General features: G+C 44.7%; 1 protein-coding gene across 1 annotated transcript in view; it reads right to left on the bottom strand.

Moving 5' to 3' along the window:
• Positions 1-25,610, bottom strand: part of TTYH2 (tweety family member 2) — a 384,443-nt gene that overhangs the window by 154,191 nt on the left and 204,642 nt on the right. The window contains exons 3-4 of the mRNA XM_086930996.1: positions 13,783-13,894; positions 8,999-9,219 (exon numbers count right to left, since the gene is read on the bottom strand). Coding sequence (XP_086787122.1) covers positions 8,999-9,219; positions 13,783-13,894 — 333 coding nt within the window. The remainder of the gene's footprint in view (positions 1-8,998; positions 9,220-13,782; positions 13,895-25,610) is intronic.

The following is a 25,610-nucleotide window of genomic DNA, read 5'->3' as shown; positions in this document are numbered from 1 at the left end:
GCCCTATTGAAGAACTGCTCCTGATGGCGAGCCAGCTTGTTTCCTTGAGCCTCCCCCCTTCTTAGTTTGTGGATGTTTGTAATCCCATGTCCAGTCTAAAAGGGCAACAGGTGTTTCTCTCCTTTACCCTACGTGCCGGAGTAGTGCCCTGTTTGGAAATCTGGTCGCCCTGACCTATGAACTGTTTGAAACTTTCAACCTTGACATATTTTTCCAGATATACTGCAGCCTCATGGTGCAGTAAGGCCTCGTTGTAAAAATAAAAAAAAATGTAAAGAACGAGTTAGCAGTTTCCAGTGAACACCACAGTGTGTGTCCAGTGGGTGCTCTAGAGCTCAGACTCCCAGACACTGGCGACCTAAATTCTCATACCTTCATTGGAGGACCTCAGCTGTCAAAGCTCTACCCACTTCTCCCAGGCACTAAATTGAGTCTGGAACCAGTTAGTAACGTAATTGGTCCCTTTTGTACTATTTTGATCACCCCCAATCGAGCAGCCAGCTGATCACAACGGTCCTCCTTAAATGGACATTGAAACATTGATTTTAGGATCAGCATATTTTGAGTATCAGAAATATTTGTTTGTTGGTGAATGAGGGCGTCAGTTCACTTTAGTATTGTTATTTTACAGCTTTTTCTTCAAAAATGTTTGGCAGATTCTCAGCCACCTTAGCTTAAGTCTAGTGAGCGGGCCTTCCTTGCTTCCATGGCTAGTAGAAGGGCAAAGGGGTGACATATTATAGATATTTTTGCATCATCCTGTCTGAATCCTCCACTGAGAAACAATGCTATTCTAAGCTAGAAAACTAAATGGTGTTCCGAGTAGGACTGGGAGGTGAACTCCGCTCTGTCCGTGGAGTTTACTGCGCTCCACAAAGCTCACGGAGTGCAGATAATTCCACCCTGCATAGTGCAGCAGAGTTTTTTCCTTGCTTTCGCTCGCCAGTGGTAGTTTGTCGAGCACGAGCTGCCACTATGGTAGAATTTCTGCTTGAGCGGCAGGAAGATCAGCACAAACAGCAGTTTGTGTGGCACGCTGCCACTTGCCGAACTCTTCAGAGTTTTTTTGTCACTTAGCGGAGTTCGCGCGGAACTCCACAAACTCCGCCCAGGCCTAGTTCTGAGCTTGTAGAGTACTGGGAATCTCAGCTTCACTAGATAAAACGGTTACATAAACTCCCATGCCATTCTCATCATAGCACCCTACCACAAAGGCGCTATAAAGCTCCAAAAAATAGATTTGATGTAGACTGTGCTAGAAGCATCTGTTTTTCTGCTGTGCATTACTTTAGGCGGTCCTGGTTGATCTATCTCAAATTACGGACCTTTTGTTTTTTGTAAAACATTATATAATACATTCGACAATGCCAAGATAAATGAGGGAACTCACCTATCAACCAATCACTGTTATTGTCAATCCTTATCTAGCTTCGTAGGCGGACACCAGGAAACCACTATGCAAGTTGTTGTACGTTGTGATATGCCAAATTGTAATGTTTATATACCCCAAAAATCCCATGCCCTCCAACTAAATTCTCTTCACACTCCCTCTTCCTGAGTCCATCAATCCGCACTTATGAGCTTCATGGGGCTTTACCCCGCTCCAATTTTGCATACAATTGAAGTCCGTTCACCTTGGTTCATACATTATTTGCCTCAAAGAGGCCCATAGCTCTCAAGTTGGTTGGACAGTCCCGCACCAGCGGCAAAGAGTGTAAACCCTTCACTAACTGTCTACATCCTTTGTCGCAGGTATTGGTTCGGTTCCATGTGTGATATTTTCCAGAGTTATAGTTTCCAATACATCTGCTATCCATAATTATATATGCAGGGGGATCAGCTTTGTATCAAAATATTGCAACCTACCAAACCAAACATGCAAAAAATTGAGACATTGTACATCTGAACTCCTCATGATGTGGAGGCAGGGCCCATGTTTAACCCCTCCCATGCTCATGACGAGCTCAGCTAGTCATGAGCCACGGTTCTCGTGTGCTCATGACGAGCTGAGCTCAACATGAACTTTAGAACACTCGCACGCTGGGCAAATTCCCCCGCTGTGCAACGTTCTAAAGAAACGGGTGTGGTCATGACGAGCTCAGGCCGTCATGAGCACATGAACACTGTGCTGTATGACGAGCTCAGCCTGTCATGAGCACAGGGGCGCTGTGCGCGCCCCACCAGCACAGCGGTGGAATGTGCCCAGCAGGGAAGGGGTTAAGAAGATACATTCGATATTTCGCCTGATCGACCACCCACGATTTGATCTAGGTGACTCAGCAACGCCTTTCAAAATATCTGAATTGCTGCTCTACCACCAGATACGTAGCATTGTTCCAAACTGAACATTATATTTCCAACATTTATCTAATGCATCTGGGGAGTTACAACATATTCTACGACGTGTCAGATAACATCTCACCCTGATTGTTATGTTTTATATCTTATGTGTATTTGTAAAGCGCACTATTACCTGGTAGGGTATCCCTCTACTCCATGACACTCTACTCAGAAGACAGAACCTAACATTTGACCTCTGTCTTTAAATGAACAGCATGTGTGAAAAAATGTAAAAAATGTAAACGCCTGGTAATTGCTTATTACTTTCTGAACTTCAGCATGGTTATTTTGGGAGTACTCCCGCACCCTTCACTCTCCTACTTCCAGCGCCTGTGGCATGGACTTGACATTGAGGAAGAGGATTGTTCATGTTATACTATTAGTAAAGCGCACTGATCAAAATAAACAAACATCTAGACAGAACATTGATCCTCACAGGCAAGCGAGATTCATGAACTAGTAGTGGCAGAGATAAGAAGAATCAGTCAAGCAGAAAGATCGGCGAATGAAACCTCTTCAAAGAAATACAGCATCTTTACTGCTGGCAACTAGCCCACAAGAAAGACCAATGAAAACACATATAGTCTTGTGCAGTGCGCCACGAAAAAGACAAGAAAAATCTCAGAAAGCGAGCACTTGTGGAAGAATACAAGGAGCTAGTCAGAGAGGTGGTAGACAGGCTGTGTATGCTCCAGGGAAGGGACAAAGACATGTTGAAACAAATAAGCCAGCAAATAGAAAGCAAGAAAATGTGATTTACAAAAGACAAAGCCAATGTTAAGCAATGGGGGAAAATGCATTCTTAGGGAAGCTTTGAGCATGTCCCTAAAATGTCTTTGCAACCAGACAGATGGGCTGTCTGCTAGGCTTCGACCTAAAAAGATATAAGAGCTAAGAAAAAAGAGAAGAGAGGCAAGAGTAAGAGTGAAATTAAAGAGTAAGTAAAGGCAGAAAAGCAACAAAATGTCAACATAAACAGATATGCTGTAAAACAGCAAAGTAAGAAGAGCCCAACAGGCAAAACTGAGGCAAGTAAATATACAGTGGCAATAACAAACAAGCAGAAGAGAAAGTGAAGCAAGAGTGAAAAAGGCAGTCTCTCACACTCTTGCGACAATGGAGAAGCAGCTGGAAGGGAGGCGTAAGACTCACCTGCACAGGAGCAGGGTCTGAAGGGCCTTGTCTCGTAGGAGGACCAGGCAAGCCCTAAGAGACACCTGCTTCTGATTTTATATTCAGTTTCCTTATGATGCAAACGTCTGAGGTATTTAGGCATATTATACCATCGTTTCACAAATTGCTTGTGTGGAATTTCTTTTCCCGATTCTTCTTCCGATGTAATGAATACCTCTACTTTTGCAGGTTATCCGCATTATTAAGTGTGGCCTAGAGAAAGACTAGTCCTTTTGAGGACTTCAACTTTGTCAGGAAATGTTCAAATGTGGTAAGTGGTCCGGAGGCTGCAATTTGTTTACCCGTTTGAAGCGCCTAATGCCGCAACTGAGCTTCCTGCAGTCTGTCCTGTTCTGTCACTTTAAATGAATGTATACAGTCTATGAAAGATTTTAACACTACTCTTGATAAATAGCTATCTTACCTAAGGTGTTCCCCTAACTTCCATCTCTCAAATGCTTTTCAATCTAGGCCTGGCAGAAAGTCAGGCTGCAAGTGTAGCAGGATAAATGATAACAGGAATGTGGCAAGACCTTCCCTAACTGCCAACTTGTCTCATATTTCAAGTGCTATTCTTGTCATTTCCCAACTGTACAAGTTTCAGATGCTACATTCTGGGAGTATCAATGTGGTGTCCCATAGGGGTCTTCCAGCTGATGCCCTTCCATGTGCAATCACTGTTTCTCTGGTTCGCAAAGAGAAAATTCCCAAGTGATCTGCATAATAATATTTTAATATGTCTGGGCATGCTTAGCCTTCTCTTTCACAAGATGCCTTAAGTACTTTATTTTTTTAGCAGTTCTAGCTTTTCCTTGGGCCCACACAAAGGATAGAATACTTTTTGTGTGCACTGCAACTCTGATTTTGAGAAGGCGGTGGGCAATGTCTGAAATTAAGGAGACGAGGTAGTACGTTCCTGTTCGAAACATTGATCCCCTCTAGGCATGATAGATAACTTCTCGCCATCTAACCAAGTCAGGGACAATTTGTACTTTCAAAGTGGCCTACTCTGGTGAAAGCTTTCTCACTGTTCAGTGTGATCATGGGAACTGGGATGCCCTTCACTTTTGTTTTTTTTTCCCCAATCAATCAAATACATTTACAGTTTCCCCAAAAAGGTGGTGCATTGTCAGTGCACCCCTTGCGGACATCCCTGTGCAAGGGTGAAAGGGGGTCCCATGGACTCCCCAGACTCCCCTTGCAGGCAGTCATCACTGCACCTGCCTGCAAGGGAATCTCTCTCCCCTCTTCAAAGTGCAGCCGTGTTACCGCCTACGCAGAAAAACACAGAGTGGCATTGAAGCAGCTGCTCCATATTTCGCTGAATGAGCTACCCCCAGGGCAGTGCGATTTTGCAGCTGCCTCAAGGGTAGTGGAGTCCTCATAAGAGGGCACACTGTTCCTGTGTGCATTTTGCTCACCTGTTTATTACAGGGAAAGTGCACCCTTTGTGTAATACGACCCCATGTTCGAATTGAAAACTTGCAACCAGGCCCTAATTCTGGCCAAACAAAGCAATTTTCCAGTACTTTCTCTTGCGGTTTTGGGCACAGTTTCTGCATTGGGAATGAGACCTCAGGTAATTAGAACTCCACCTAGGGTGGGGAATCTTGAATATATATGTCTCTTTGTTCCTAGCTCCATGGCACAACTAACCGTCATGGATCGTATCGTCTGTATAATATTACATCTTATATGTGTACCATTGTTTACTGTGTAGCATTGTTTTTATTGTTTTTTCCTTTCCACAATTGCTGTGTATATTTAATTTTGTCCTTTCTACCAACTTATTGTAAAGCGCTCTGATATCCTTCGGGATCTAGTTCGCGCTATATAAAACTTTATAAATAAATAAATAAATAAATAAATAAATACGCTTTCTCCGGACATTGCTCACTTCCTGCTTTCCCTGCACAAAGCTGACCTTGTACACTTCCAGCGAGGCCAAAAATATGTTATCTATTTTGCTAGTCAACACTATTGTGTAAAAAAAAAAAAAGGTGTCTGCATTTAGCAAAGCGAAGGAAAGGTAAGATTTACGGTCTGTGGCGTCTTTCCCTGACTTTTGGATAAGAGTGACCTCTGCCTCGTGTATGGGAAAATGATTCCAGGTGTGGCATTAAATGAATTAATCAGGTTTGTAAGAGGGCCAAGCAGTAGCACTGCATTTTCCCTGTAGAAGGCTACTGGTGAGCCCTGGTGGCTTGTTCGGCTTCCCTGCCTTTATAGCTGCTAATATCTCTTGAGTTTGCAAGGGCTTATCCGGCTCCACCCTCCATTGCTGGAAACTTTTTGATTCTAGGGCTTAATTCAGAAATGTAATCATTTCATTTTTATCTGTCAACTCGACTTAGTATCAAGGTAGGCAGAATTTTGCAAGGGATATCTCTCTTCACCGATTTGTCATGTGTGGTATTGCCATCTTCTGCCTTAATAGCTGCTACATAGGATTTCACTCTTTGTCCTTTAAATCTCATAGCCAGGCGTTTATCTGTTTTTTTATCCCCCTCTTAAAAATACATTTTTTGATAGGAGGCACAGAAAATCTGCTTTCTTAGTTTGGAGTTTTGTGCCTTAAAGATGGTTATATTCCTATCCAATGCGAGCGAGGGAGATGAGTTTTGTTTCTTTTCTAATTTGCTTAATTGAATTAGTAATTTGCATTCTGCTATGATGTGTCAACTTGATGGGTTCTACTTGAAACCACTATGGCTTACACTACCATTTCTGTAGCTTTAAATGAGTCCTAACATGAATGTTGAAGGGTGTCGTGGTAGTCGTTTTAGTCCTTGTCATTTTAAATACCTCACCTTAGTGCCTCCCTATGTATCTGGTCCCTAAAAAGATACATCTGAATCTTCCAAAGACCCAGTCTGTGTTGTGGCCTATTTACCCCCATTAACTGTGAACAAAATGAAAAAGTACCTCCCACCATTTGGGCCCCAAAAAGTCTACCCAATAGGTTTCTTGATAGGGAGAGATAATCAATGCCGGCATATGTTGTGTGAGCCGAGAAGTAAAATTAACAGTCTAACCCCAGGATGTGTCTCCAAATTTCAGTTCATGCATGTTCTTAGACATCTTCTTTTTAAAAGATTTAGGGCCAGATGTAGGAAGCCTAATACCAGTCTGTAATGGCCGAAATTACAGAATTTCGGCCGTTACCGACCGTTATTATGTTTTTCAGATGTTGGAGGCCAAATTGTAGGATTCGGTAATTTATCGAATCGGTAATTTAAGGAATCAGTAAATTACTGAATTCTTAAAATACAGATTCGGTAAATTACTGAATCCTTAATGTAGGGAGCATTCAAATTATTGCTTTTCTCATTTCAGGATTCGTTATTTACCACCAACTACAAGTTGCCCTTAGGGCATGTATGTGAGCCACATGTGCACCCATGCACTATACAGGGGTGCAACTGGGTGTCAATGTGACACCCTGCCACTCTTGTAAGTCTACCCCCTATTACCGATTTGGTATTTACCGAATCAGTAATTCTCATTCATTCCTATGGGCCTCCAGGCCCAAAGCAATGAATGGGGAATATCGAATCGGTAAACACCGAATAGGTATTTACCGAATTTTACTGATTTGGTAAAATTTACAGAATAATTTGCTACATATCATTTACCAATTCTAAAGTACCGAATCGGTAAAATTCGGTATTTTAGAATCAGTAAATTATATTTACCTACATCTGGCCCATAGTGAAAAATGGACACCGAGTTTGTAGAGTGTGATTATAGTGTAATAGTACGTCTCAGGTTCAGACCTACTTCCACCTCCTAGAGTAAGCCTCGACTGTTAAATCGAATAATGAACTAGCTAGCCTTGGAGAATCAAGTAAACAAAAGAAGTAACTTGGGTATGGAGCTGTAATGGAGTAGTACCAGCTGTCTTAGGTAATCTGTGGTGAGTGACCTCACGCAAAACGAACACTACCCAATAACCACTGACTGAGTAGAGATCTCACATGAATGAACCCGGTGTCTCTGCTCAAGGACAGCAAGAGATAATGAGAAAACAATGGAGGCAGAGCGAGCGGTGATACCATTGAGCAGAGAAAGGGATTGGTCTGTCAATCCGGTATATTTAACATAATTAAAAGCTTCAACATTACGGGCAAATCACTAAATACTGACCATCGTGGACACATCTGAAAACAGTTAACCTCCAGACAATGACTACTAAAAGGATAATGTGCAAAATGAATATAATGTAAAATGTTTATCAAAAGTTGTTATGTGCTTAGGAGGCCCAAGAAATAAAGATGGATATTTAGTGTAAATAATGTTCAAACTTCAAAATTGTGTAACTTGTTGAACAATCAAAAAGATGGAAAATTGTCAACCTTGTAGCCTACACAATCTTAGCAACCAATGGACTTCCTAAATGTTTATTATTTAGGTTTTGCATAAGTTTTGAACTTGTATATAGTGTTGAAGTATATATCTGACAGAAATGCAGTTGGATTAACAGTTTACACATGTACATAGAAGGTGTTTTAACGATATCTGACATCCTTAGTGAGAGGAGTACTATATGCGCATTGTAAAGTTCAAGGGCTCCAACTCAAAAATAAAGGAAGTGAGTACTCACTACCCTCTATCTGGATTTGAAAACAGGGATAAGAGCATGGCGGGTGGGTGTGGTAGAACAGCTGGGATGGTGGAGCCAGTAGGGAAGTCTACACATGTAAGATGGGGAACATGGCACAGCGGAAAGGTGGTGTGCGGCGGGGATAAAGGAAGTTTAAAAATTGAAAGCGTCAAGACTGAGATTATTTTTAGGGAATATTACACAAAATAAAGAACAATTGGCAGGAACGTGCCTTAAAGACAAGTTGAAACAATGCAACATGAAAGCAGGAGATGCAGAAAGATCTACAGCTGAGCAGGTACAGAAATCCGCAGATCAGAGGAGACTGTTGTTCTTCGTCCACTCTCAATGTGCTGCATGGGCTCTGCAAGCCTTGCTTCTCACCTGGTACACTCAATGTCGGGATTCTATAGACCCTCACTAATGTGATCCTAATGATCTGTCTTCACACCTGGAATATTACGCAAAAGTGATTCTGGGGGCCGTCCCTCTTTTTTATGATACTTAACGTATGTGATTCAGGGTTAACCATTGCTTGTAATATTTTAAAGATTGTATTCCCTTCCTTTCTTCTGTAATATTTCCCGGACCTGATGCCGCATACCATGCCTTCTTTTCTCTCTAAATTTGCCATGAAACTGATTCCAGGGACCCTCCCTCTCATATGCTGTATTCCTCTATATTGAAGCCAAGAATCTTGCATTTCGCCTACAATTTTCCACGGAGCCAACACCAAGAACCCTGAGCTCACCTGTAATACTCCCCGCAAATGAATCCAAGGACAATGCCTCGGACATGTTATGTAGCAGAGTAGAGATGAGGGGATTTTACTTCTCACCTTGAATTGTCTACAGAACGGATTCCAAAAACCTTGCCCCTCACCTGTAATATTCTACGTAGCTGGTCTTTTGTGCCACCTCACCCAGGTCGATGCCTGCATCTCCCCATGCGGGCAGACCTGCCAGCTGTGTAAGGATGTTATTCTCCATCTGCTGTAGGAACCGGAGACTCTGTACATAGTCACCCCGCGTTGCAAAGATCTCGTTAAGCCGAGAAATGTGCTGCTCCAAAGCGGTCTTCATCTTTACTGTGGTGCCCGATACCTGTGCAGAAGAGGAGAAACAAAGGAGGGTACAGAGAGAAAGAGTGAGCGTAGTACTGTCAGAAGGAAGAGCTGCCATAAAAGCATTAGGAAGCAGTAAACAAGTATCAGAATTTGGTTATTGGGAGGCAAGGGATATGAAATCCTTATGATTGGAATAAAAGTTTCAAGGGCATTTCCGAATGTTGAACTTTCCTTGTACCTTTGCTAACATTTGCACTGCAACATAGTTATTGCCCTCCTCCCACAATTCAAAGTAAAAATGGCTGAAATTTAGGGCCAGATGTACATTGGTTTGGCTTTGCGATTACCAAATACCGAATGTTTGCGATTCACTATTTGGTAATCGTAAACACCAATGCACTAAGGTGTCTTTCATACATTTTGCAATTCTCACCGGAATCACTAAAATCACATGGATGGTGGCCGATGGGGGTACCAGACCACCAATTATGGAATTGCTTTTAAATAGATATTTTTTTTTTCTTTGAAATGCAGTCCGTTTTCTTTAAAGGAAAACAGGATTTGCTTCAAAAAGAAGAATTAAAAGTTATCTTTCATTTTTTTTTTTAAGAGTAGGCAGTGGTCCGTGGGACCACTGCCTGCTCTTTAAAAACGTTTTTATAAATGTTCACAAATGGGAAGGGGTTCGTTGGGGACCCCTTCCGGTTTGCGAATGGGTTACCACCTACTTGAATAAGGTGGTAAAATGCTAATGGTTTGAGACTGGATTTTGGTTGCAAAACATTCAAACGCACCACTAATTAGGAAGGGACGCCCTAAACATTCTCCTTCCTGATACCAAATTGCAAACAAAATGTGCAACAAGGTAATAGGTTACTGTGGGACTTGGCACTTTTCCCAGAAATTTTTCGCTTTTTGATCCCCTAATTTAGGATGTCCCCCATTGTAATAAAAGGGTATAGGCCTTGTGTAGTGGAGATGCCCTGTGTAATGTTAAACTAATGTTAAGGTGAAGGTGGCCTCTTCCCCTAACATGGCTGCCGCTGACCCCTGCTACTGCAGCGCGGTCCTTGTGGACGCACTCTAGCAGTTAGGAGCTGGCTGGAACCCTCAAACAATTTATCTATTCCAGTCTGCCCTAGTTAGAATGGTGGAACCACCTGGAACCTTCTGGAACAGGTGAGGTGGGGTGACACCAACTGCCACTGCCAACTGGCACTATATAAGGAAAGGGAGGGAAACCTTTCTGTCAGATTGAGGGAGCACAGACCTGGGGGAGAACCTACGCAGGAGTTTTAGACAGTGGGGCATAGGCAGGGACCTATGACACTGGGAGTGACAGGGCTAAGGTGCTGCCTTGCAAGTATTGAGGGATCCTGGACTAGCCACTGATCTGGCCCGGTGGGAGGGGAACCCAGAGTCCACCCGAGGAGACCAGCTAAGGAGATTTGATACCAGCCATCAACCCCGCCACCCCCCCATTTTTAAGGAATCAAGAGACTGGTATTTACAAGGGCGCAAGAAACATAAAGCTCCAAGAAGAAACCAAACCACCACAGGACTATTGAGGAATCAACCAGGTATTGGTGCTGTGTCGCTCCCTGACGCCACCTGGGACCCCCTTTTGCTGGTTTGCCACTGTCGTGTGGCCTGTCCTGTTGGTTCTGTTGATCGGCCTCCAACTTAAATAAACTGTCTGCTGGCTAAGCGCTCTTATTCCCTAGCACTAACACCCTGAACTACCTGTCCTGCTGGCACTGCCTGCACTGTCTGATCTGCTCTGATTCAAATAATCTACCTGAAGAGTGCCGGCCCTGCCTCCCCAGCACTCCCCTACTGTGCCCCTTTGGGAAGCGCTGAGGTTCTAAAGACTGACGTGCCCTGAGAAGCGCTGTGAGTTGCTGATTGCCCTAAGCGCTAAACTGCCCTACGTGTTTGCCCCAGGTGAAGCGCTGTGAAGAAGAGGAGCGCTGGCCAAGTAACTCACCGGGGCTTTTCTGGTGACCGGTGAGGAATCGCCGCCTTCTGCGTCCCGTGGATCCCCTCTGCGGCCTGAGCGAGCTGCCGAGGTCATCGCTGCGACCTGAGAGACCCCTGGGCCTGGTCCCTGTCATTGTGGCCTGACGCTTGCTGGGTGGCGTGGTTACCATCGCAGCCCAGCCCAAGAAGAAAGACTCCTCGGCGGTCCCCGGTGTCAGGAGAGGGCCGCCGGATTCCAGAGTAAGCCGCGCTATGCCTTGAAGCCACCACCTCCCCCCATCACGTGACGGGGTGCGCCGCATCTTCAACCGCGCCCCCGCCTTCTGTTCCTGCAGCCAGTAGTGTGGGTGCTGGGGCCCGGGCAAGGCCAGGAGAGAAGCCCGGGCCCATCCTGCTACCGCTGCTGCCCACGCTGTGTCCTCAACCGGCCCGAGGCCGGAGGTGCCGGGATTGGTCCACCTGACAGCGTGGGAGCCGGGTAGAGCCTACCGGAGGGCCGGAGCCCTCCTCTGCAATCTAACCTCCGCAAGGGGCCTAGTGGGCCCGAAGAGACAGGTAAATCCCCTGAGGAGCGGAAAGGGAGCCCCGTGGCCGCCCTCTCCGGGGAGAAAACTGTAGCTGGGCCCCGTTGGTCCCTATTGGCCCACTCAAGTCCTGAAACTGGGCCAGAGCCCCGAAAGACAACTCTGGGGGCCTCCATTGATGAGAAGTTAACCCCTGCCTGGGGTATAATTGAATTCCAGCCGCGATAGCCTCATGCCTGGCCAATGTTGGGGTTAATGAAAGGTTCATTTTCAGCCTAATATAGGGCTTATTGAAATACTTGGTGCTGGGTAATGGAATGGCTATTCCTCCATAGGGAAACTGGTAATTACCTGCATGGTTTCTCTATTACTAATGAAATGTTGTGCCTTTTTATGGGGTACTTACCTGATGGAATGTTTGTTTAACAACTGAAATGGAAATGTTTATTCAAGTTACTGACCTGTTAATGAAAGCCCACGGATATCCCCTGAGGTAAATGGTTAATGTGGTTAAGGGAATGACCGCCTCTGCTGAATTAGTCAGCTTAATGCCCTGTTGGCTCCTGAGTAAGGGAATGTTATTATCCCTGCCTGATTCCCAGTGGAATGTTTTATTCTGGCCTAATGGGATATTTGTGCTCCTGCAAAAGGAGATGTTTCTATTTACATAAGGAAAGGTTTTACATGCGTAAGCCAAGTCCTCTAAGCTCAGGCTTGCCTGTTGAAATGTTTAGTCCTGCATAGGGGTCTGTTACTGTTTTCCATAAAGCTGGCCTGATCCTTGATAAAATGTCCTAACGTCTGCCTAAGGAACTGTTTATTTTTATCTGAAGAGAGGCTACCCTGGTTAAAGGAAATGTTTACTCTTACCTGATGAGATGGGTAATTCTGGCCTAATGAAATGTTTTACGTTGACTTCATAGGAAGTTCGACATCTGCTTAAGGAGAAAGTTCTTTCTGGCCTACAGAAATGTATCATAACTAATGAAATGTGTAGCCCCAATCTAGGAAATGCTCATTCCTGCTGGGAGTGATTCTTAAAATGGTTAATCCTGCACAAAGGGATGTTTATTCTTAATGAAATGTTCTCCCGTTTAGTGCCTCATTTACTGGAAGCCTACAGTTATTTATTGACATGTTTACTGCTGTGAAACGCTCACCCTTGCCTGGTGAGAAGTGGGTAAAGAAGTGGGTAAAATGCCTAAAGAACTAATAAGGTGCAATGTCATTTGGTTGTCTTTGTAATGTATTGCTTACAGGTGCTGACAAGGAGCAAGGCTGATGTCAGGCCTGTGGTTATCTATTACTTAATAGTATCTAATATTTAATATTTATCTTATATTGAATATTTATTCATCTAGTATTCATTGCCAAGTGTTGAAACATATGAATTTTGAAGAAAAACTAATAAGCTAATAATACCGTGAATTCTTGATTACCCTGATCCTGCTCTATATAAAAGTTACTTGCTTTTTATACAAGTACACTGGAGTGGCGTCAGTCATTGCGTGCCCATTTTACGGTCTCAGTGGATGTGTGTGCTGTATGGTCACTTTACAAGTAAGCTTTCGGATGCCTTCCCGCTCATGCTATGCTACCCTCAGGGAACTGGTGACCCCAGTTCCAACTGTTACCGTATCACAAATTGGGCTTTTGTACATAAAAAAGCCTTTTTTTGCGGTGGCAAACGGCCCAATTATGTGAATGTGGCTGTTCGCGACCTCAAAAAAGCTATGAACATCTGCCTCAAAGTTCAGAAATAGGGAGAGGCAAGCCCTGCTCCATGTTTCGGAGCTGTACTATCCCAAACTCATTCAGTAACTCAGAGAAATTCCAAGTTTAGCGAAGCTGTAAGGACGGGACAACTATTCACAATACAGCCATTGCTTTTTTACGACACTGCAAATACTGGCTATTTATACAAATTGTGCAGAAAACCTTGAGTCTTCTGATATGGGCTTCAGTATTCTTGTTTGCATCATTGCTTATTGGGTATCAAAGAGCGTACAGGAAGGATGAACCGCTCCCGCCACAGGTGTATGTCCCTCCCCCCACAAGCATGGCCCAGGTTAATCTGCTGCCTCCTATCTCCTTACCAGGGAGTCGACGCTGGAGAGTGTGTGGTTGGCATTGTCGAGGGCATACGTCAGCTGGTACATACCGTCATTCGTTTCACTGTTGCCATAAAAACCGATGCCAATGGCAGCGCTGTAGGGGTGAAAATGGGCACAAATTAAATCTCTCTTAGTCGGTCTGGCATAACTTTGATTAATACATGATACGCAGAGTTCTGCTAATGTGCAAATTCATAAAAGTGTGCATACATGTTGTTAACGAAAGGAAATTTGTCATTCAAAAAAAAAAAAAGATTTCGAATCTGCACTTACCCAACTTTTAAACTCTCCTAGTTTTGACGGACACGAGAACTGAAGCACAGGGAGATTACATGATTTGCTCACACTCACACAGTTTAGTTCAGTTGTGAAGGTGGGATGACACTGTGGTCTACTTTTTTCAAAGCAAGCCAACGCTACAATATTCTACATCTCAGCCTTTAAACATCATCTTGTGTTGCCTGCAGACCACAAGTGCATATACCCCCATTGTGTACCTGTAGGAGAAAGCACACTCTGCTATTTCTATCAGCACCCTTTAATGCCTCTTGCACAAAGGTTCTAACACCACTCAGTGCTTTATATTTTATTGTTCTCTCTTTTTAACAAACACTGGCAAAGTCAATAGCCCTGTGATCAACGTGTAACCCATGCTGCACTATCACATTAGAGAATGACACAATGTAAGGAAGCCAGTAGGAGCAGAAAGAGAGGTCAAGGTTTGTAAGAAAGTCCTTCATGCAGTTCAGTGAAAGCACTCTGGAGGAGGTGGAAGGATACACCCAAACAGCCAACAGCAATAGGCGAGACATGAATACTCAACTGTACTGAGCCAAGATGTGATTAACAGACTGAACTCAATGGCTAAAAGAGGCCAATCAGAAAAAGCCACTGGTTGAAAGAGAAAACCCCAAAGTCCACTTAAAAAATATAGTTAGCAATACATCAGTTTCATAGGAACACTGACCAAAATCAGATCTAAGTGGAACTGGCCACTTTGCGCCTGAAACCTTTGATCTGATGGTCAGGCTCGCCGGCGAGAAAGTTAACCACTGAAATATCTTACTTTATCTCTCCGATAATCTTTTTATCCTCACTCGGGTGTCAGGCGATCCCAGGCACAACCCTTACACACAAAGCTGACCAGAGCCATCTCAAAGTACGCTTCCAGTCTACTAGCCTACTTTACAGTATGGCTAACACACTCAAATTAGGTACCCGAGATTCACCTGCTTCAACTCTTCCCACCAGACTGGTTATACTGTGTAATCATTTATAAATAGATTTCCAGGTTTTATGTTATTTATTTTTTAACTTTTCCTTCTGTTTTTATCCTTATTAATTTTAAGTTGAATGACATTGCAACAAGTAGGTTTCCATATCTATTTAACACTTGCATTCAGGTACCTGAATGGGTTTTGGTCTCTAAGACTATATATCGTGTCTCACTCATATGCAATATGCAGATATGAAAACGTTAATTGAATTGGGTTCCACTCTCTTTGTATATCTGGTTGATAATTTTTGTACTATGATTCATATATTTCATTGGTGCATAGGGTGGTAACCCTACTGGGCTATTAGGATTAATACTACATTGATCAGAGATATGAATCCTGTGTCACAAGATACATTCCAACCGTGCACTCCTTTTTAAATTTTCATCAATGATTCAAAAAAATCTTTTTTCATGATTTTGTATTCCATTTATTGGCAACAAAGATTTTTGTATGTAATGTTTTCATGAAAATATCACATCATGTTCAACAGTTTTACTTTGCCCAATGCATTTCAAGCATATAGCCCTTCATCAGGGGACTTCTTTTATATCTGAAAACAGTATCATATGTCATTATTGGTACCATCATTTATAAAACAAAAATGTAAATATTATTACATAATTCCTTGTAACATACATGTTAATCGATATTTCTTGAATCGCATGTGAATGTGCCTACTTAATAAAGTACGTGGTGATCTACTTAAATAGGTGAATGCACCTTATATCCCAAGTGGACCCCAATTTTATTGTGCGGGTTTTGCGACCTTTGATATGAAAAACGCACACTGACCTTAAATATTTCACAGCGTTATCGATGTGCTGCAAAATAAATATTATTTTGTATTAAAGAAGTTTTCAAAAGAAACTAGTGCAAGTAATATCGATGTGAAAGTGAACGCTCTTGGTCTTACCGAGTAAGGTGCAATGGTCGTTCTTTCCTCGCTACCGTCGGCGTGCGACGCTCTATGTTGCGGAACTCTAACTCTAAGTTACCCTTTTCTCTTCCGCAGTTAGAAAAAGGCTTTCAGATTTGGCCCGTGTACACACAGCAAAGCACTATATTTTGATCGGGCCGGGTGTCTCTGCTCTCCAATGCACTGCTAGGTAGGATAGGGCTGAGCCTACACATGTGTTACCCAGTTTCTTGAGTTCCGACTTGGCGTTTAAAACCAGTAAGCATGCTTTGAACAAAAGCAAGCCTTTCCTGGCCAATAACTTCTCTAGCTTGTCAACTATGTCCTTCCAGAACCTGCTGTTACCATGACAACTGCAGACCACACAGTAAAAGTCCATGTTTGGACGGTCAACTCTAGAGCAGTTTACAGCTTCCCTCCCCACTATTCGATCAATTATTTGGGAGAGTCTTATGTATTATGTGAAAAAATGATTGAATTCGATATATTTAAGTGTCAAGTTCCTAGAAACCCTATGTGTGTGTTCTAAGGCTCTTTCACATTCCTTATCAAAAGAACTCTCTCGTTCAGTTTTATTTGGTCCTCAACAACTTTTGTTTTGTTGTTTCTAAGAACAATCTGTAGAACCATGTTATTAACTTGCCACTTTTCCACAGCTGTAAACAGCAGTTGTAGGTCCTTGTGTACGTAAGTTCTGGATGTATTAGTTCCCCATCTAAGCTTTATGTTTGGGACTATGGCCCCACACGTCAGGAACTTGAGGTTGGTAGTCCAAAATCCACTATCAGATTTCTTAAGGATATCACTTTACCGGTATGATATAGGTCCCATTGGAAATAGTGCAGTACACCAAGGCCGAGGCTCAGATATAGCCTCTGATGTTTAGAACCCATTAGTGGGATAGAAGGTGCAGGGAGTGGTATGTGCACAGTCTTCTGCATTCGCCTACTTTACCATCACAGAGCGATCACCGCCAGATTAGGTAGTTTACTTTCATTCTGTCTGTAACCTAGGAGTCAAGCATCAAGTGTGCACACAGGTATGTTTCAGACCCCATTATGCCCAACTCCTATGTTACTCTACCATGTACAGCTGAGCAAAACTTTTTTTAGAAAGCCTTGTCCTCATTGAGGTCAAGCCAACCAGACAGTGGAGCTGTCTGGTTGTGAAAGATATATTGTGGGCTTGCCAAGAATATATAGGAGCCCACTAATTACTTACAAATGGTTGGCTTTCTTGTCACTTTCATTTGCCTGCTTCCTATTCATGACTCAAGCTTGTTAATTTTGTGTGTGTACCTCCAGAGAAGCATAACCTAATTACCATCTCTTTTGATTGGCTGCTTTCTGTGCTTCCACTGCTTGCTATTCAAGCAGTATTTTTTTCTTTTTAGTACAGTGCTCCATGAAAGTGCATATATTTTCCAGCCGTCTCTTGAGTGTACTTCTCTTCCCCTGCCCTCTCTGTTGCTCACGGTCCCCATGTGCTTTTCGCTGAACCCCTCCATGTTGTGCTCACTTGTGTACTTCTCCCTTCCCCATGTGATTCTCCCTTCCCTTCTTCCTGTTGCTATCTCACCTGTTTTTGATCCCTGCCTCGATCTCAGTGTTCTCCTCCGCGCCCTAATCTCTGTTGCTTATCCCCCCACACACCCTCTGCGTTGCTCCCCCCACCCATTCCCTCTGAGTCACTTCCTTTGCTCCAATGCACCACTCTAGAATAGGTGAGTGCAATTTGAACAAGTTACTTACCTTTGGTAATGCTCAGTCTGGTGAATATTCCTATCTTACAGCAGATTCCTCACCTTTAGAATATTCCTAAATTTCCAGACTGTTTTCATGGCAGTGCTTCTGCGTGCTACGTGGCTCCATGTTGACCCCTTGAAGTGATGTAGTAGAGCCGCATATAAGCTCTACCCTTGCACCTCAACATCAGATTTCTCACCTTTATAATATATAGCAAAGCAGACTCTTCCAATGGTGGAAGGTCTACTGGGTAGACCAAGACCAAAAAGCCCTGTGGGACTAAAGAGACGAAATACTCTTACCATTGGACCTGTCTGTCAAGGCAGTAGTGCTTCATGAACGTGTGCACTGATACCAACGTCACGGTCTGACAGCTGTCAAACACAGGCAGTCTGCGTGCAAACGCTGTGGTGCCAACCTTGTCCCAGGTGGAATGGACCATCAGTCCTTCCGGAGGCTGCTTTTTGGTCAGCGACTAGCAGATATTAATGCAGAGGTCTATCCACCAGAGTCCTTTTCTGCAGCACCCTTCCTTTTATTTGCCCCAGAGAACCCCCCAAAAAGCTGAGTGTCAACTCTTGTTCTTTAGAACTCGAGGTAGGAGAGGCAGAAACAGAAAGGGATAAAGGAGCCCTGTGCCTCGTTCTAGCCGGGTCAAGTATCCTATTGACAGCTTTCTTAGGAACTCCTATGCACAGACGTTTTGACACAGTTTTCAATGGTATCAAAAAGATACAGGAATGAAGCATGCATTAGCGTTTAAAGAAAGGGAGCGGAGTCTAGCAGTGGTCAGGATGCAGGCGAGCAGCCACCACTGCAGATCTTGTGCAGGCTCCTTCGGAACCTGAATGGCATACAATAATGTGCATATCACGGGCTAATAGGTAAACCACATAGGCCAACCTCCAGGCTAGGCTGGCCGAAGAGACCATTCATTTCCCAAATGCATCAATAATATTTGACTCCCTAACTGAAGGGGTCGTGGGGAATGCATTAGGATTCGCTTTGCTAGTGGAAGCCTGGACCGCCAGACTCTCAGGAGTAAGGTACTGTGTGGCTTGGTGCCCATCTGTGAATTCTGATGTTCACCAGTGGGAAAAAGCAACGCTCATACCAAGTGCCCATGACAATTACAGTTAGGGCTTCACTGACTGGAAGTAAGGGTTCAAAGAAAGTTGGCTCAGGATGCAAAATCTCATTAGGGACATTTCTCTTGACTTCAACAGAAGGCTCAGCTGCTTGCTAATTACAAAAGCAAAGGAAGCACTCTCTTCCATTGGGATTGCATGTGTTGAAGCCAATCCTGTAGCAGGGAAAGCATTAAGCCCACTGACCTCGTGTATGTCCATGTATAAACTGTCCATCATAACGTGGAGATAAATCATCCCCATCATCACCATTGTCATCTCCAGATGGTTGCCATTTCTGGTCCGAATCAGAACCAAAAAGATGATGAACCCTCTGAGGATGGCTCTGTGGTAAAGGGAGGTCATTACATGAGCCAGACTGTATGGGGACTGCATGGGGACCAGGTACCCTGAAGTGTAATGCGACCTCTGTCTGGGTTTGAAAGGCTCAAAGTCACCCCTTCTGGTGCTGGCAAAGTTGATACCTTCATCAATGAAAGAGAGACCCACGCAGGTCTTCGAACCGGAATGGAAGTCAGCACTGTAGTCAGTGTGGAACTGGAGGAGGGGTTGAGGGGCTCACATATCACCGAGGGTGGACCCACCAGTAGTAAAATGACTGAGGGCCCCTACGGATCCTTGGAGCCAGAAGGTGAACCAGATAGAGCCAGAAGAGTGCCAACAATATGCAGCATGGCCTCCTTACAAGACTTGACCTGCTGGTGCATAGCTAATAGCTAGGGGATTTCACAGTGCATTGGGGTCAGTTTTGGAATAAGCTACTCAGTCAATGATCAGGACAGCGATCAGTTGGCACTTTGATGCCCCTGGACTTCTCTTTAGACAGACAGTGGCAGAATGCGGTCGAGTTCGGCTAAGGCTTCTTAAGCTTCTTTTTTGTCTTGGTCTTACCAGATGACTTTGACCACTTTGAGAGTGGGAATGTGTCCACGCCCTCAACTTGGAGCAGGACTTATGCGATGTTCGGTGAGTGACTTACAGCTCACTTCACGGCCCTGGATCATCTTGGGGTACATGACGGGACATTCTTCACATGACCAGAGTCCAAACATCAAAAGCACACCATATGCAGGTCTGCTACTGACATCTGTTTCAGACAGTCATGGCATGATTTGGACCCTATTGTCTTTAGTGGGAACATTGTTCCCTTGCTGTAAGAAGTTGGCCTGATATGTGATGTTTCCAATTCTGGAATCACCTTGTATCAGTCCAAACAATCCCTTATGGTGTCTGGTTGTAAGTCAACCTTGTTAGACAAGCTATCCTAGGGGTAGCATGGACTAAGCAGCCTTAAAGGCTTAACTTAAGAGGTCGTGTTAAGCGAGCTGTTTTACCACATACAATCCTGTAATACCAAATGAAAGGACACCACACAAGTATATATTATAAAAATATATGTGTTTATTTCTAAAATAATCCCCAGTACTCTTTATGAGCAAAGGGGCACAAGCGTTAAATCAAAAGCACAGTATAACATACAAAGTTGCACCATTATGGATGAGGGCGGGTGGCCACTCAAACCATATATTAAAAAAGTGGTATAAGAGATACCAATCGAACAGTGGTTAGGCCTAGGGCCTAGGGAATCGTTGGTAGCAGTCTGGACTAGCAATGCTGAAGTCGGGAAAAGCCTGTGGGATTCGGGTGCAGCACGTAAAGTGCGGCTTAAACCAATGCAATGCCAATGGTGCGTAAAAGTTACACAAGTAGAGTTTAAAGATACTTCCGCTGAACCTAGAGGAACAAAACTTAAGACACAGACCCTAGAGATGGGTACCAGTGTGGGAACACCGGCGTTGCAATGTTACCTCACCCACAGGAAGCGGGTGCATAGGGTCGAAGTGGCGTTGGGTTTTGACACGCAGGCTCTTGGTGCTTGGAGCTGAAGATGCTGCAGGCGATGGGAAGCAGAAGTGTCCGGTGTGATCCAAGGGTGGATCGAAGTCGAGAAGTATCTGAAAGCAGAGGGGACAAAGTCTGGGTCACTCAGCAGTGACCAGGGTGGAACCAGGACGGAACCAGGCAATGTCGGGCGCAATCAGATGGTTGTCGAGGAGCTTCTCTCCACTGTCACGTGGGCTCTGGGGTATCTGCGACGTCCAGGAGCAGGTCACGATCTGTCCCACGCAGGCTCTCGCCGTCAGCGCCATCGGCTTCAAGATTGGAGCAAACAACACTTGGCAAAAGCAATCCACGCGGAACTGGGAGATTGCTTCTCACTCGGACCAGGAGGGTCAGAGCGGGGGCTCCTTTTCACAGGAGCTGGTGCAAATCTGGAGCAACCAGAAAAGCAAGTCGGTTTAAGGTTTTGTCGGCACAGGGGCCACAAGCCAGCTGGCAAGTGACCGGGCCAACGCGTCGAGCCAACACAAGCAGAAGGGCCCCACGCAGCACTCGTCGAGTGTGGAGGGGTGAGCTTCAGTGCAAGAGCATCTCAGGGTTGAGGCTTCTCAAACCCCGGTGTACAGCTTCGAGGGTCACTCGTGGGCTGCACGGTCAGCGTCTCCTGGTCTTTCCAAGATGGCGTGCCCCACGCTTCCGGTCGCCTCCACGGGTCTCAGCTCTGCAGGGACTGTGGATCGGGCTGGTTAGGCAGGCAAGCTTGATCTCGTCGATCTCTGTCACTCGAGTTCCGGCGGGAACTGCAACAAAGCAAGGGTCGATGTGCTGGATGGTACCTGTTTGCACAGGGTGGTCACTCCTTGACCACAAGGGAGATTCTTCAGTCTTCTACGTTGAGTAGGATGTCGAAGGGTCCAGAGTTTTGTTTCTTATGTTTCTTCAGGATAATCTGAGTTGCATTGGCACTGCTCCCACTCTTATTCAAATCTGGTGGGCTGGATTACCTGCTAGGTCCCCTCCTATGGGTGGGACCCAGGAAGGGGGTGGATACACCCCTTTCCTTTGATCCAGGCCGCGCTGGGACTGGGGATGGTGTTCCCCAGAACCGGTTTAGCCGGATTATGCAAGGGGCAGCCTTGTGCTCCCCAGGCAGTGTCTGGTTTCTTTCAAACCTCCCTGCTACAATCCACTATCTCCTGTCTGGGGTGGTGTAACACCGCCCTGCGACAGGAAACCCTTTGCCCAGGCCACCATCTGCTGAGTTTCGGTCAGCAGCAGGAGGCCAGACCCGTGTCTGTGGCAGAGGCATCTATTTTGTGGATCTGAGGCTCTTTTAAAATCAACCGCGTTTCAGTATAGTAACATGTCTTCTCCCTCTAGAGGGGTGGAATGCTACCCCCTTCACCAGAACTGGCGAGGGGGTAGTATTCAAATTCGTATGACACCTTATACGACATGTTTTGATAAGCCAAACCAAAGTTGCTATATAACCGCGAGGATTATAAGGCACTAAATAGTATATGGTATGGCATTATCCCGGAACAGCTTAGGGAGTTGTTCCCGACAGCTGCAGACAGGCTCAGCTCATGCCATAGCTCCATCTCACATTAAACTACGCACTCTGCCTCCAGGATTGATAAGGCCTTCCATAGGAGTGACTCACAGGTTTATATGTGTCCAGATATAGGTATACTATATCTAAGCAAGGGGTGATTACACCACCTTGCCCCAGCTGAGTGATCAGCCAGTTGTGTCAATTTTGGATAGCCAGCCAGGGGTGGCAAAAGATATGCTGCAGCCCCTGGTAGGCCTTGGGTGGCACCTACGCCCTGGGCACCTATAGTGCACTGAACAGGGGCTGATAAGGTGACCCAAGCCAATTTAGTTATGCACCTAGGGTACATGGAATCCATTTTACAGAGAGAGCAGATAGCCTGGGGCCCTGATTAGCAGGGAACCAGGCCAACTAAGTCGAAAACCAGCTAAACACAGGCAAAAAATCTGGGGTAACCATAGTCAGGTAGCCACCTTCCTACACTTGCGCACTGGAATTAATTTTGTAGAAAATTATCAACTGATGAAAAAGAGTGCTGTGCTATAGATCTGCGTTTGAAAGCCCAGAATGAAAGTGCAGGGTTGGCGCTTATATGCAGCTCACCTTTGTAATTTTTGACCCGGAATAGGCCAATGCAAAAACAATGGATTTAGGTCCAGATCTCTGTACTGAGGTGAATGTATGACATTATTCTGCATTATGTCCATCAATTATATTTTTTTGCATTTGTCACCCCAAGTGGGACGGGTATGATCAGACGTTGGTCCCTTGCTCTCCATGCCATGGAGTCAAGTTATCCTGGCTGATGGGGGCTGAAAAGCCCAAAATCGGTCCTAGGATGCTTGTTTCCAGTCCAGAAGGGGACCTGGCTTGGCAGTTCAGGCTGGACTGCTCCCATTGGGCACAGGGTCAAGACTGATTTGCATATGGCTGGGCCCAAACTGAAATGGCATGGTGAGCAAAAAAACGATGGATTTAGGCCCAGATCTCTGTACTGGGGTGAATGTATGATATTGTTCGGCATTCTGTCCATCAATGTTATTTTTGCATTTTCAAAGCCGCACAGCGCCACTTGGCTGGGCGCAGCAATAATGCTGTGAAAACGTCCGGATCCTGTCTGGCGCTTGGGGACTTATCTGAAGGCGAGGAATCTGTGGTTAAAAGTATCTATCAGAACGCATTATTCAGATAGAGGAGCCTCCTCCAGACATCAAAATAATATAAAGCAGTTCTGTTGACACAGTACGACTCACTGAATCATTTCTGGAAGCACAATTGTCTCCATGGGCATTATGTACCAGAAAATCACAGGTGAAAGATCCTATACCTGCCAGATCAGATGTTGTATGAAGCAGTTAGGCTAGTAACAAACGGGGAGATTGAGATACTAGCTAGTTTCTATAAAGTATTTCATATTCCACTTATGTAATTTCTAAGAGACTTAAAATATCAGGTGTCTGAATGGTTCTCTATTCACAGCCCTCAGAATAATGAAAGGGTGCTTTGGTCTCTATGGGATTCGAACTGCAGATCTGTAGAACACAGCAGTTGTCAGCAGGTAATGCTTAATTCACGGATCCGTCTTCCCAGGGTAGAGGAAAAACGCTTATCACTGCATTTGCAGGGCATATGTACTTGTCAAGGTGTAGTCATTTTACAGCAGAAACTCCAAACTTGAAAGTTATGTCACACTCAAGTGCCTGCTGGTCATCTAACCATGACATTACAGGGGGGAATCCACACTCTAAGTATGTGCTGCAAATTCTAGAAGAGCCATGTTTACGGGTTCTTGCCTTCAAGATCTCGGGTTATCTACCTTCATTTCAAAGCATCACCCAATTAAAACAGTATGCACATATGCAGGGATAGTCATACAGTAAGTGCACAAGGAAAGCAGAACTACACCCGGACCAAATATGGAATTAGAAGGGAGAAACATCGCCAGCGGCAGACCAAGGTTTCGGTTCTGCCCTTGATTAGGAGGGTGGTCACTACAGATTGAGCACGCACTACTAAGTAATATCGGGGAAGGCAAGCACAGATGTTTTCACAGTGATGAAGGGCAATGCCTCTGTTCAAAAGTGATTATGGGGTATGATCAAACAATCAATACTATTTAATACGGAAAAGAAAAAGATGAAATACTGTCAAGATGGCCACGTTCACTAACAATAGCAATTTTCTCAATTAAAAGTGATGTAGACAACAATTTTGGTCCATTCATTCCCTCAATAAATGTATCCCTATGTAGTAGTGAAAGCCGGGCATTTCAGTGATTAAAAAGTAGATTAGAAAGAAATCTAACCATTGGGAGTAGACAAGGTAATGTTTTGTCGCAGGAGGTTTGTAGAGCAGGAAAACATTAAGAAATTTCATGGCACAACTGTTGTTTTTTCTTGGTTTCCAAACCAGGATTCTGCTTGAATACTTGCAGACATCAAAAACAAGATGATGGACGCAATGCTTGTATTAATCTCAGCTACTGGTAATTGGTTGGGGCCGCATGTAGAGCCATTGTTTTTTGCTCACCATGCCACCTCACTATGGGCTCAGCCACATTCAAATCAGTCTTGACTTTCTCCAATGGGAGCAATCCAGTCTAAACTGCCTTCCCAGAACTTCACTGAACCAGAACACAAACGACCAAGAACCCGTTTGGCCCTTAATAAGGCTCATCGTCTGGGTAGAGCTTGACTCTAGTGGCACATTGAGCATGGGATTGAGGATTTCTGTACACTGGCTAATGGTGTTTCCTCGAGCTCCCTTCTCGATCCACTTCCTCATAAATTCTGGAAACTGTTCCGTGAGGAGCTCTTTTCGCCACTTTTTGCCATTTGCTGTCAGTCTTTCAGCTCGGCACGGGTCCCGGAGTGCTGGAAGCTGGCGGTGGTCTCCTCGCTTCTGAAAAAGGAAACACTGGATCTCACCTGTCCAGCAAATTACAGGCCGATTTAGTTACTTCCGTTTCCAATTAAAATTCTGGAGAAATTGACCACAAAACATCTATCCAGCTTCTTAGAGACCAATGCCTGCCTGGACGTGGCTCAATTCGGTTTTAGACCAGCCTATGGGACGGAGTCAGCATTGATGACTGTCTTGGACGATCTTCGGACGCGTGTCGACCAAGGTCGAGCAGCCTTTTTAGTGCTGCTCGACATGTCGGCCGCGTTCGACACGGTCAGCCATACAATCTTGATCAGGAGATTGGAGGAAGCGGGGGTGTCTGGCTTGGCCCTGGATTGGCTAGTATCCTACCTTGATAACAGACACCAGGTGGTGGCTTTGCCACTCTTCAAATCCAACATCAGAAGGGTTGGGCAGGGC

The sequence above is a fragment of the Lissotriton vulgaris genome, chromosome 7, assembly GCF_964263255.1.
Source record: "Lissotriton vulgaris chromosome 7, aLisVul1.2, whole genome shotgun sequence".
Classification (NCBI taxonomy): Eukaryota; Metazoa; Chordata; class Amphibia; order Caudata; family Salamandridae; genus Lissotriton; species Lissotriton vulgaris.
Note: the sequence above shows the minus strand (reverse complement) of the source record. Positions and strands in the feature narration are given on the sequence as shown.